This window comes from Sebastes umbrosus, chromosome 3 (genome assembly GCF_015220745.1).
Source record: "Sebastes umbrosus isolate fSebUmb1 chromosome 3, fSebUmb1.pri, whole genome shotgun sequence".
Taxonomy (NCBI): domain Eukaryota; kingdom Metazoa; phylum Chordata; class Actinopteri; order Perciformes; family Sebastidae; genus Sebastes; species Sebastes umbrosus.
Window position 1 is genome coordinate 30,015,505 of NC_051271.1, and position 12,587 is coordinate 30,028,091.

General features: G+C 40.3%; 1 protein-coding gene across 4 annotated transcripts in view; it reads right to left on the minus strand.

Annotated features, from left to right (window-relative positions):
- Positions 1-12,587, minus strand: part of LOC119485570 (calcium-binding mitochondrial carrier protein SCaMC-3-like) — a 29,974-nt gene that overhangs the window by 14,162 nt on the left and 3,225 nt on the right. Inside the window, exons 3-12 of one of the 4 annotated variants that reach the window (XM_037765238.1) lie at positions 9,556-9,679; positions 9,343-9,430; positions 8,113-8,224; positions 7,041-7,199; positions 6,706-6,858; positions 5,818-5,931; positions 5,525-5,692; positions 5,296-5,443; positions 3,869-4,051; positions 2,275-3,410 (exon numbers count right to left, since the gene is read on the minus strand). In XM_037765238.1, the coding sequence (XP_037621166.1) occupies positions 3,400-3,410; positions 3,869-4,051; positions 5,296-5,443; positions 5,525-5,692; positions 5,818-5,931; positions 6,706-6,858; positions 7,041-7,199; positions 8,113-8,224; positions 9,343-9,430; positions 9,556-9,679 (1,260 nt within the window). In that variant the 3' untranslated portion in view covers positions 2,275-3,399. Of the gene's footprint in view, positions 1-2,274; positions 4,052-5,295; positions 5,444-5,524; positions 5,693-5,817; positions 5,932-6,705; positions 6,859-7,040; positions 7,203-8,112; positions 8,225-9,342; positions 9,431-9,555; positions 9,680-12,587 lie in introns of those variants that run through there. The other 3 variants (XR_005206306.1, XM_037765237.1, XM_037765239.1) reach the window with 3 other exon arrangements.

The following is a 12,587-nucleotide window of genomic DNA, read 5'->3' on the forward strand; positions in this document are numbered from 1 at the left end:
TCCTGTTGCCCTTAAGTAATTAATTATAAGATTGTGTACTTTCTTAGATGTCTTTCCTAGCAGATTGTAATATTTCCATCATCTACTCCTGATATCAATTCCCTTCTTTCTTTGTCATATTTGTTGCACTCTATAAGAACATGTTTGACAGTTTCCAGGTTTATTACAGTTCGTGCATAGTCCAGTTGGGTGCTTGCCTATTCTATGGAGTGTTTTGTTTAATCCTGTATGTCCTATTTTCAGACGGGTAATGACCATCTCTTCCTTTGGGCTCCCGCTCTGTGTTCCACCAACTCCTACATGTTTCTGAATACTGTACAGATCAGATGTCTCCCTGTGTCACTTAAGTCCCAGTATTCTTGCCAGGTTTTGTGCATGTTTCTTCTTCTTCTTCTTCTTCTTCTTCTTCTTCTTCTTCTTCTTCTACTACTACTACTTCTTCTTCCTCTTCTTCCTTGTACTATTGGGTGTTGACGTCCAACATCATACAGCAACATTACAGCCACCTCCTGGGCTGGAGGAGAAGTGTATACTAGACACTGTTGAGGACAGGCCTGTATTTAGGTATAACATTTAGATGCAGACTGCCATGAAGATTATGGGGGTAAAAAAAAACACCCTAAACCTCCAGATGCTTTATGAGCAGTCTGTCATCAGACAGGCACAGAAAATCGTGTCAGATCCAACTCACATCTTACACCAGGAGTACCAACTTTTACCTTCCGGCATGAGATATAGAGTCCCACGGTGCAGATTGAACCGTTACAAACATTCATTCTTGCCGATGTCTATTAAACTTCTCAACAACTCGTAACACAAAGCTATCATAAGGACAGTGCAATATGGTTAGACAGTGCAATATGTTAAATAGGGACAGTGCAATATGTTAAATAGGGACAGTGCAATATGTTAAATAGGGACAATGCAATATGTTGCATCTGTGTAATATTGGACTATTGTCTGTGCCATATGGGCAAGACGGTAGACGGTGCAGTGCACTACCTGGGTGCAGTACCTGCCATGGTGTGTGTGATAGTATATGCCATTATGTACATGGACTGTGTATGTGTTGAAACGTCTGTTTCTGTGGAACTGTTTACCTGTCTTATGTGGAATCGTTTATTATTGTTGTTGATGCTGTTTTAATTTAGTTTTTGTAACTGCAGTTGGACGGAGTCCAGGAAAATTTCCCCACGGGGACAATAAAAGTATATCTTATCCTACATTATCTAGTTCTTAATTGTCTAGTTGCATTAGGCCATTTATTATTTAGAAACAATTTTACAATATTATCATATTTTTGTTTTTTAACAAGTGAGGTTGGAAACCCGAACTTGCACTCATATGAACATATTAAACCTGCAGTAGGCAGAATGTTTTTGGCATCATTGGGCAAACAAATTCCATAATAACCTTTCAGCATATTGTAATTCAAGTGTTGTGAGAGAAAACTAGACTTCTGCACCTCCTCATGGCTCTGTTTTCAGGCTTTAGAAAATCTAGCCCGTTATGGGAGACTTTTACCAATCACAGGTCATTTCAGAGAGAGAGCGTTCCTACTGGCTGTTCATTCAACGGAGGCAGCTGTTAATCAGTCGCAAACTCCGATCAAACGGTCAAACTAGGCAGCGCTGATCAAATATTAATCAATATTCTGTTACTGTGATGCCTATTTCTCGCCGAAACATCTTGTAGTGTACTGTTTAGCTGTAAAATTAGAAGTGTGCTCCGGCTGGTGGGCGGTGCTTGGTATTTCCTCAACTGATCTCAACATGGCGGCCAAGTCACAAACTTTCTCATTTTACAGCTAAACAGTACACTACAAGATGTTCTGAAAACATTTGAGGAGAGAAATAGGCATTACAGTAACAGAATATTGATTCATATTTGATCAGCGCTGCCTAGTTTGACCGTTTGATCTGAGTTTGCGAGTGATTGACAGCTGCTCAGAGACGGCAAAGCTCCAGCTCAGCTCTGATTGGTTGTTTTCCTTCGGTCTGTGAAATCTTGCAGATGCCATTAGGAGCACCGGAGGACAAAGAGGCACATGATTTTTTTCAGATTATCTGTCTCATGCACTACTGTAAGGATATAGTGACCGTTTTATAAAAATAACTTTTTTAAATCACATTTGCTCCAATTCTACCTACTGCAGCTTTAAAGATAGCATATAAGGGTTTCATACATTATCTGAGTCACTACATTGTGTTTTTTATAACAACAAATGATATGTATTCCTATAAGTCAATAGGTAGCAAAGTCAACATGACGAACTTAAACAACTCAATCAACATTTATTTATTTGACACTTCTAGGAAATTATTTGGAAATTACAGACCTTTAAAATAAAGCTCAATGGCATTTATTCAATAAAATCAGCACCATGCATGCATTTATTTGCACCTTCCATAATAAATACTAACGCATCAAATATGTTCATTGGCAGTAAATCTCATTTCTTCTAGTTTCATGATACAGACAAAGCAAACTCTTTACCAGTGTGAAAGCTGCATATTGTGCACATACAGTTTGTGAAAATACTGTGTGGCACTGGACCCTGTAGTGTTTCAAACATAGGAACACTTAAAAAACGTGAGCATGAGAGGTTATCGTGAATCCTCTAACGCTTCTTGATATGGCTTTGGCAGTTCCACTCCTGTAAAATATAAAGTCTTTTGGTGTGCTTTACTCAGTAGTAATCCATCCAGGAAAGAGGAGATTGACAGTGTCTGTTGTTTCACTATCCTCCGTTTCAATCGTCATTCAAAAGTTAAAGGGGAACTACAACCCATTTTTAAAATTCATACATGTTATTCCTATGGTCTAAGACAGTCCAAGAATATTAGTAAACATGAACAACTCTCAAACTAGAGTGCTAAAACTCAAACTTGTGATGTCATCGGGTATAAAGTCTGGAGCTGCTCGGCTGATTTTGTGGACCCACAGAATGTTTGTTTTCTACTTCGTACCCAAATGAGCTTTATTATAATGTAGTGTTGTCAGTTCTGAAAGAGAAAATATTCCCATATAACCAAAACATCTATAACATCTCTTCCAATTCATTGTTTATGGAGCAGCTCCACACTTTATACCCTATGACATCACAAGTTTGAGTTTTAGCACTCTAGTTTTTGGATTTGGGAGAGAGTTGTTCATGTTTACTTATATTTTTTGGACTGTCTTAGACCATAGGAATAACATGTATGAATTTTGAAAATGGGCATAGTTCCCCTTTAAGTTTAATAATTGTTTGTTGTTTGTTGTTGTTTTCCAATTATCTCCGTACTTTAGTATTTGTAACACTTGTTTAAGACATCCACCGATGTGCAGCGACTTCCGGTTCCCCTCACTTACAGAACAGGAAGTTGCATCAGTCCTCCTATCAATCCTGTATCTTCTCTATAGACCACCTAGGAGGAAAAAATAATGCTGTAGGAATGTAACATAGAACTTTTACCTGTTCGTGCTCAGGCAAGTTCATGCAAGTCTTCATCTGTCCAAGTCAATGCAGTAGCAGGAGGCTAGTGGATTAGCTTTCACACAACTGTTGGCATGCACTGCAATGCAATACATCACACAGGAAACTCATCACAGCAGCTGCCAGTTCAGGTGAGGTCCTCCAAATGTGAGGCTTTCACAACAGATTACATATAGTCTGCTGTTTTTGTCTTGTCCTGCCGTGGTCTATTTTCCTTCCTATATCATCCTCATCCTGAAATCTCCTGACTTGTGATCACAGGACCATTCGTCCACAGTCAAGGCCCATTTCTTCATGCATTGCCAACAGATCTGTACGTGCTTGCAGTTGAATGCCACCCCAAACCATCAAACCTTTTTTTCTACCCCTTGCCTTTCCCACCCCTCCTACCCTCAATGTCCACTCCCAGGACTATCCTTGTGTATTCATAGACGACGTAGGAGACGCTGACCGCGGGGATGACTTTCAGCAAGTTGGGGGAAATTCCTCGATAAAGTCCGGCCACACCCTCCTGGGTCACGATGTTGTGAAGCAAGGCCAACATGGAGGGTTTCGGGGCTCCCTTCACTAGAGCTGAAGGCAGAGAAAAAGATGAAATTAGATGAGTTCCACCAACACTTTCTGGTCTCTCACTACATGTGACTGTGGCACCTGGTGCTAATGCACACAAGTCATGTTTGCTCTTGATTCTAATTGTAAGTTTGTATAAATAAGTTAAGGCAACATCCTGGTGGTTTAGCTTTTTTTCTTAGCTCACAAATGTGGTAAACAATTTGGCATTTTATGTATTACAAAAGACAGAATAGATCTGGAATTACATTACTGCCAACCGTTTTCCAAAGCATATCATGCATTGAGAAAGACTTTGGAAACAGTAGTTTGACAAAGAAATCTCAATCTTAACTCAAGGTCCAAGACAAGAAATCACAATAAACATTTAGTTTCCTTTATTATTGTTTTGTCAAATTCACGTCAGTGTCAAATGGTAATGCAGTTGTGAGCAGCCGGTCCCTGCATTCAAGACAAAAGTTTGGTTCCTGAACAGCAACATTTTTAATGCGAGAGGGAGACTGGTGCACCTACTAGCTTTTTCCAGAGCTTTCAAGAGCATTTCACGGTCTTCCTCATCGCATGGAGTTGGCTCAGTTGTCATCAGTTGACCATGTATGGAACTTTGGTCACATGATGACAAGTGAGCAAACTCTATCCCACGAAGGGGACCGTGGGATGCGATTGAAAGCTCCGGTAAAAAGCTAGCAAGTGGGCTGTGAATTATTATTTCATTTTTTTTACCTTTTCACAATTCGATATTCCATAGTGCTTGTCATCTGTGTTTGATTGTCTGACAACATTGGTAAAATACATTGTTTATCAGACAGCAGGCTCTGAAATGAATATGAACCAATGGCTCACAAGGAGGAATGAGGTCAATCTAGTAGTTTATGGTATGCTTTGGAAAATAATACGAAGAAAGTTACGGAATACACAATCTTATTCATTTGGTTAAATCATTAGTAAGGTCCTTAATTCATAGTTATACAGTGTTTGGGTTTGCAAAATAAGCACACTCCTTTTACATACAGATTGGTGACGAATTAAAGGAAAAACATGAATAAATTGGCATCATTGTCAGGGGTCATTGAATGGTTGTATAAGTGTGAAAAATACATCCATCTGGAATATCTTCTTGTCTTAGGTCTTGTGGAGGCTCACTGTGGCCCAACACTTAACTAAGGCCCTTTATGTTGTGTTTTCCTGCAATTTGCCACCAATCTGTATCTATGTATATTAGTATGTACAACCACAGTTATCCTGACCTTGTGCTTGCATTCGAGTGCGGATCAGTGCCAGCGGGTAACTTGCCAGCTGTCCACAGGTGCTGGAAACGGCACCACAGCCGACCAGCACCGTGACCCCCGGGTCAGCTAAACCTCTGTTCCTGTTCAGCCAGGAAAACTTCAGAGTCTGTGGAATAGAGGGAGTGAGAGGAAGGTAGACACTACGGAGATGCACTGTGACAGCTGTGAGCTTTTATGTCTCTCTGACCTCGTAGACAGCCAGGTCGATGCCGGCGTAAGGGACAATGCTCAGCAGGTTGGGTACATAGCCCTTGTAGAAGGCTGTGACACCTTCTTTTTGTAGGATCTGTTTGGCACAGTCTGCTATTCCTGAGTATTGGCCTGTTTTTCTTATTGTTAGCCGGGTCTTCAGCACCTGCGGGGAAAAGAGAGGAGATGGAAAGGAAAGAAGGAGGAGGAACAGAAAGAGAAAGTAATTTTACTCGTCATGCATTTTCTTGACGCTACATGAATGTTTTTTTTTTATGTGTGTATTATTACCTCCAATGGGTAGATGGCTGTCTGAGCTATAGCTCCAGCCAAAGAACCAGCAACAAACCTCTCATGAACCCTTAGATTTCTTGTTTCATGGCTGCTACGCATCACATTCTTGATCTACGAGTTACAGAGCAAAGGAAAGAATAAAGTAAATTAGGGCTGTCAAAGTTAACTCGTTAATAACGCATTAACGCAAAATCGTTTCAACGCCACTAATTTCTTTAACGCAATAACGCAATCAGTCTTTCAGAGGTTGTAGCGGGCTCACTTTTAAATCTAGAGTGAAGATACTGGTATCATATGAAACTAGAAAACCTAAGAAATCCATTTGTATCAACCATGTCATACTAGCTTGTCGCTCCAAAGGAAAAACTGTCATGGCCATTTTCAAAGGGGTCCCTTGACCTCTGACCTCCAGATATGTGAATGTAAATGGGTTCTATGGGTACCAACGAGTCTCCGCTTTACAGACATGCCCACTTTATGACAATCACATGCAGTTTGGGGCAAGTCATAGTCAAGTCAGCACACTGACACACTGACAGCTGTTGTTGCCTGTTGGGCTGCAGTTTGCCATGTTATGATTTGAGCATATTTTTTATGCTAAATGCAGTACCTGTGAGGGTTTCTGGACAATATCTGTCATTGTTTTGTTTTGTTAATAGATTTCCAATAATAAATATATACACACATTTGCATAAAGCAGCATATTTGTCCCCTTCCATGTCGATAAGAGTATTGAATACAAATCTCCCTTTAAGGTACATTTTGAACAGATAAAATATGTGTGATTAATTTGCGATTAAATATTTCAATCGATTGACAGCCCTAAAGTAAATATACTGTAATTCGAGAGAGTTCATAGATCATAGAGAAATGATAATACTCCACCTGTTCATAAGCTGTGAACTTGATAGCAGTTTCTGGAGCAATTTTAAGCACATTCATTCCATTGCCCCTCCACAGTGACCGCATTCCTCCTTCTTTCAGCATGAACTTAATACTGCTCAGCACAGTCCCTTTAAAATCTTCGAAACCATGAACCTGGAAGAACAGAGCCAGAGAGGAACACTTTGTGTGATGCAGGAATGGCTGACTGAAGGTTCGTCTCAAAGCTCTCTGCCACCAATCAAAGATAAACAGAAAACGTTCACACATAAGCATGAATGGTCATGTGGTTCAGACTGATCCAAGAGATGATGAGAACATAACTGTCCCTGACTCACCTGTCGGAAGACCTTGAGGCGGTCCAAGGGGGCAGTCGCAGTCCGAGACACACCTCCAGCGAGAGCTCCAGCCATCAGCTGCCGCCACACGTAGCCAGACTTCTTCTCCTCATCAGAAAACTCATCTGGGATTGTCAGCTGCTCACCTATATCCAACATCTACTGAACCCGTGGCGAATGGAATGAGGATCAGATATTATGATAACAAAGAGGAGAAAGGAAGAAAGAACGAGTTGGAACAAAAAAGGCACTATGTGACAAATCAAATTATTAAAGGTCTTATTGATAACATCTTTATATAGACGAACAATTTAAAAATAAATTATACATTCACAGAGCTTTTAGAAAGGCGCCGAATGAAAGTATACCTTTTCCTTCAAAAAAAATATTATGATTGTGAATTAAGCGTTTAAAATTTTTTGCCAGATCCAAAATGAATGTTTTGTTCATCTCTGTGGATATCTGAAGGCTTCAAACAAGGTGTGACATCCAGTGGCTGAATGTTATCGATGTTATCAATAGCACCTTTAAAATCATGTTTCTCTTTGTTGAATAGTATGTAATCAATGTTAATATTTATCATTACACAGCTTTGTTGAATACTCGATTCTGATTGGTCAATTACGGCATTCTATGGTCTGTTATTTCTTTACAGCAGACCGCTGCTTTGGACGCAAAAATGGAGGACCATTTTTGTGTCAAATTAGTGATTATTATTATTAAGTAAGTAGCCAAATAAATAGGAGTGATGCAAGACCCCTCCGCATCACCCTACCAGGGTTTATTTCGTAACAATGACCTATATATGTATATATATGTATATATATACATAAATATACTGTATGTCTTTTTTTTTTATATTTGTCTACATAAAAATGTCATCAATAAGACCTTTAAATGTAGTGTTCCATTGTTTGTTATATGACAGGAAGTGCTGCAAAGAATATGCGTTTGTTTGGCAAGCATTGCTTCACAGATGCTTTAAGCAAATAATGCTTCAACCCGACCATGTCGTAATTTAGAGATGCTGTTCTTGTTCAAGGTGTGTAAGTTCAAGTGTGTGTGACCTCACCATTGAACGTTTCCAGTAGCGCGCTACGTCCTCCATGTTAGTGAGAGGCTTAAACAGGAAGTAGTCTCGCCACTCATTCCAGTTAATGGTCAAGGAACCGTCTTTGTCCATACTAAGTGACACAAACACAAATAAATAAATAATGCAATTCATATAGACACTAGAATCATTAAGGTACCCGCTGAGTTACAGAGCATCAATTATTTAGTAAATGGCAATCAGGAATCCTTTAATGCCTTTAGCAGTATAACAATGTATATGAGGAGATGATTTTGAGAGAAGCTATTATCAAGACACTAAAGTAGGAAATGCAGCACCTACTCAAAGTAAAAGGAATATTGAGCTCTAAAAATGCAGTTCAACAATCAAGCCACAGGTGCAGGAAAGTTGTGAAAACCTTGATCTTCACTTAAGAAAACTTGCGTGCAACAAAGCAACAGCATTAGAAAAGCAGAAGCATGTAGTTCAGCGGACTGGGTAATTGTAGGGCTGACCATAGTGCTTCGAAGCTTTGACTGTTGCCATGGTAATCGACCTCCAAATCAGTATTTGAATGCTATATTTCAATATGATATTTGAATATTTCAGCTTAGCTGCCCAACTAGTTTGTTGTGTGTAGAGGTGCGTGTGTGTACAGTAGTGCGTCAGCGGCGTTGTCCCAGGCACTGAAACGGGGGAGATGGAGGCAGACAGAAGAACATGTCAGCCTGCTGCGCCGCACTGCGAAGCTTTGAATACCTTAGAATATTTCTAGAAGGTAACCCGCAAATTGCAAAATCTGATCTGAGATCTGCAAACACTTGCAAAAACTCTCGCGAGACTCTGCTGCCCGACGACCTACTATTCGAGATCAATGCCTAACCTTAACCATCTTGCGAGAGTTTCACCAATTTGCTGGTTCCCTTCTAGACACTACCAGGGTCAAGTGGAAAGAATCCTCCAGGGTTTGATTATCAGAGCAACCACCATGTTCTGCCATCATCCCAAAACCTCTGGACCTACTCTAGTCACATGTTCGTTTTGCATTTTGAATGACAGAGCTTATAGCAAGGTAAGAAACTATCAGCTTCAATGTTTCAAACCATCTGACAGCCCATGTGTAAACATACGAGGGCAATGCGCATGAATTTTCAGAGCTGGGAGTTGTTAACATGCAAGACAGGTTTGTTGATGTTCTTACTATAGATCCTAATGTGATGTAATATCAGATATCAACTACTGTTCACAGACCTTAGCAGAATCCTGGTGGCGTCCTCGAGGCTAACGTCCACACCAATGGTGTGTAGAGAGTGCTGGATCTCTGCTGCATCTATCCGACCTGCAAATATCCACCAGTGAGCCAGAGAGCATGGAAAAGATTTTAAAATGATCTCAATATGAACATTTTGAAGTAATAGTGCCATCAGTTATTATTTCAACTGTGTACTGTTGGCTGCTACAGACCGTCATTGTTCCTGTCCAGGCTTCGAAACATGAGCTTGAGCTCTTTTTCATGGGTGCTGAGATACTGCGTGAACTCTTCAAAGTCCAGCACTCCATCCTGGTTGGTGTCCCCGGCCTCCACGAACTGAAAACACAGACAGCCAGGTCAATGAAAAACAAATGTCTGGGCATTTGGCAGATATTTGGTCAGGGAATGAAAAAGTTACAATTAGCCAGATGGTAGGTAAGTGCAAAAATGCTTTAAAAAGTTACAGTCCAAAACCCTAATAAGCCTGCATGGTACTGGACAGAGAGCTGCTGTGCCCTTCTTTCTTACTGGGACAAAAATATATATTTTATCTTATCCAAACCAGGGTCATCAGAATCACGTTGTGTGGATATTGTAAAGGCAGTCTATGATTAATTCTGTGCAACAGCACAAGTTTGTCTAGTCTATCAGCGCAAATACAACAGAGGTGACCCACACAGCTGCAAAATACCACAAGATCAAGATTGCACTCCATGTTCGTAGTCTTTAAATACTCTTCTACCAGGCCAACATGTTGTGTAGTCGAGGAATGACCTACATAGAAAAGTGTAAAATATTGTATAGTTTGTGTTAATTTAATTAATTTGTCTGTTGAACTAAACAACACATTCCAATGTTACGAAAGATACAATAATAATTGCATCTGTCAGTGACCATGCAGTTGGTAGCTTTGCATTTGCAGTTGTTCATGAGAGTTTATTTAAAGGTGTTTATTAAATAAAGTGTATGCTATTTTAAAAACATATTGAAGGTATACTGTAGTCTGTATTTTATATGATCAGAATCTCATTTATCATTCTTAAAAAAGGTAAAATGTTCACCTATGGTCCAGTCCCATTACTGACGTCTTCTCAGCATTTGGAAAAGAGGGCCCAGCCAAATATAATGTCGCCTCTGACATAGCCTAAATCAGTGGTTTCCTAACCTATCTTGGTTTATGACCCCTTAATGCAGAGCTATGTCTATTTGTGACCCCCTCATTCCTGGTTGCATAAGACTACTGGTTGTGGTCCGCTCAACCAGAAAGTGAAAATTTCCTAAGTTAAATTATCCTTTATAGGAAAAAAAAAAAGAGCAAAGATTAGAGGAATTTATGGAAGGAACTTAGGAAATAATGAACATTAAAAAACTTTGTGTGCATAAATATACACAAAATAAATGTGGATTAAAAGAGGAGAAATGCAAATTGCTCCAATAAGAATGTTGACGCAACCAATAAGAAATGGTGGAGAAAAAAAGGTCGACAATGATCCATATGTGAAAAGAGATCAAGTGTTGGACCAAGAGAAAGGTTATCGCTCTCATCTTACCAAGTCCTGCTCCTTACTTACTTACGTACTAAAATAGACTACATACTGCCCTTGACATGTGCGCGCACACACCCCAACCCTAACCTAGAACCTTTAAAAAATGAGTATTTAACCTTTATTTAACCAGGGGATTCTCATTGAGGTTTGAAGATGAGTCGCTGGCCAAGACAGCAGCAATGGGGTGTTTCAAACAATATACACACAAACATTTAAAACAAGTAAAACAACAATACAGTACTCCAGATAACATACACACAAACAGTTTAAACACATAAAACAGACGTGCAGTGTCAAGTAACAGTAAACAAAATACACGCAGATGTTAAAGTCATATGCCGACTAGAAGAAACATATCTAGCTACGGAGGCAATTACAAACTCCAACTGAATTGGCCTCCAGACCCCTCACTCAATTTTTAAAAACTCTAGTTGATATCAACCTATCAAGCTGCAAGTCTGTCTGCAAACGGTTCCAGGCTGCAGGGGCAGAGAACATAAAGGCCTGTTTGCCCATTTCAGTGCGAGCCTTAGGGACAGACAGTAAGAGGGTGTCATTTTAGCGCAAACAATAATTACTAGTTTTAGTGGAGATATACCCACAAAGATAGGAGGACGGACTTATAAATAAATATATTGCCAATGAGTGAAACTGCGCAAGGCCAATGACGGCCACTGAACTCTGGCATAGAGGATGCAATGGTGGGTGAGAGCTTTGCAGCCTGTGACAAACCTCAGAACGCCGTAGTACACCGTATCCAGCCAATGCAAGCATTGGACAGAGGCGTGCATGTACAACTTTAAGTAAAGTTAAATAAGAACTTTATGGGGACCTGCATTTTGTCCCAAAGAGGGAGGCGAGTCCCCACAATGTGGCTGTGTAAACATATTTACGTCCCCACAACATGAGTACTATATATTCACATACACACACAGAGAAGAGAACGAGGAAAAGCAGAACAGGAGAAAGTGACGGTGAGTCTTCTGGGCGACCCACACACTTTTTGCCAAAACAAACAGTCAAAGACAGACTGGCAGGAGAGAGACAGACTGTGTGTATTCATAATAAAGTTATGCTGTTGATGTTCTTGGCTTCTGCTGTTGCACAAACAGAAACGGCAGGTCAGACAGCCTGTTCTCATTCCCGGGGCGTCAAATCCTGAAGTGGTCGGGGAGTGTGGTTACGTAGTTTAAAGAGCAATAAAACACACACTGGGTGGGCGGGAGGGTTGAGGTGGATGGGTCCAACAAACACAGGGCTTTCATCCAGGAGACCGCTGTTTGTGTCATTTTAAAAATGTTGGCGGGTCCAAAACGAACGTTTTGTTTATCTCTGTGGAAGATATCGGACGTCTGGTTCCCTCTTATAACAAGCTTTATGAGCCAATAGTAAAACGACGTTGGTATCACGTGGTATCTCTGGGTCGTCAGTTAGTGTGGGAAAAAACGGATACATGGCTGAGATTAACGGTAAGTGCCTGGCAACGACTTGTTGTGAAGTAAATGCAATGGAGCGGGGGGGGGGGGAGAATGAGACATCTAGTGGCTGAATGTTATTAATGTTATCACTAGCGCCTTTAACACCGTTTTAGTAGAGAACAAATAAGGGATTATTTATTGATTGACTTGAGGTGACACTGTGTCAGATGACCGGCCCTATCTCTTTATCTCCACTGAAGACTGATGCTGGGAAGTTAT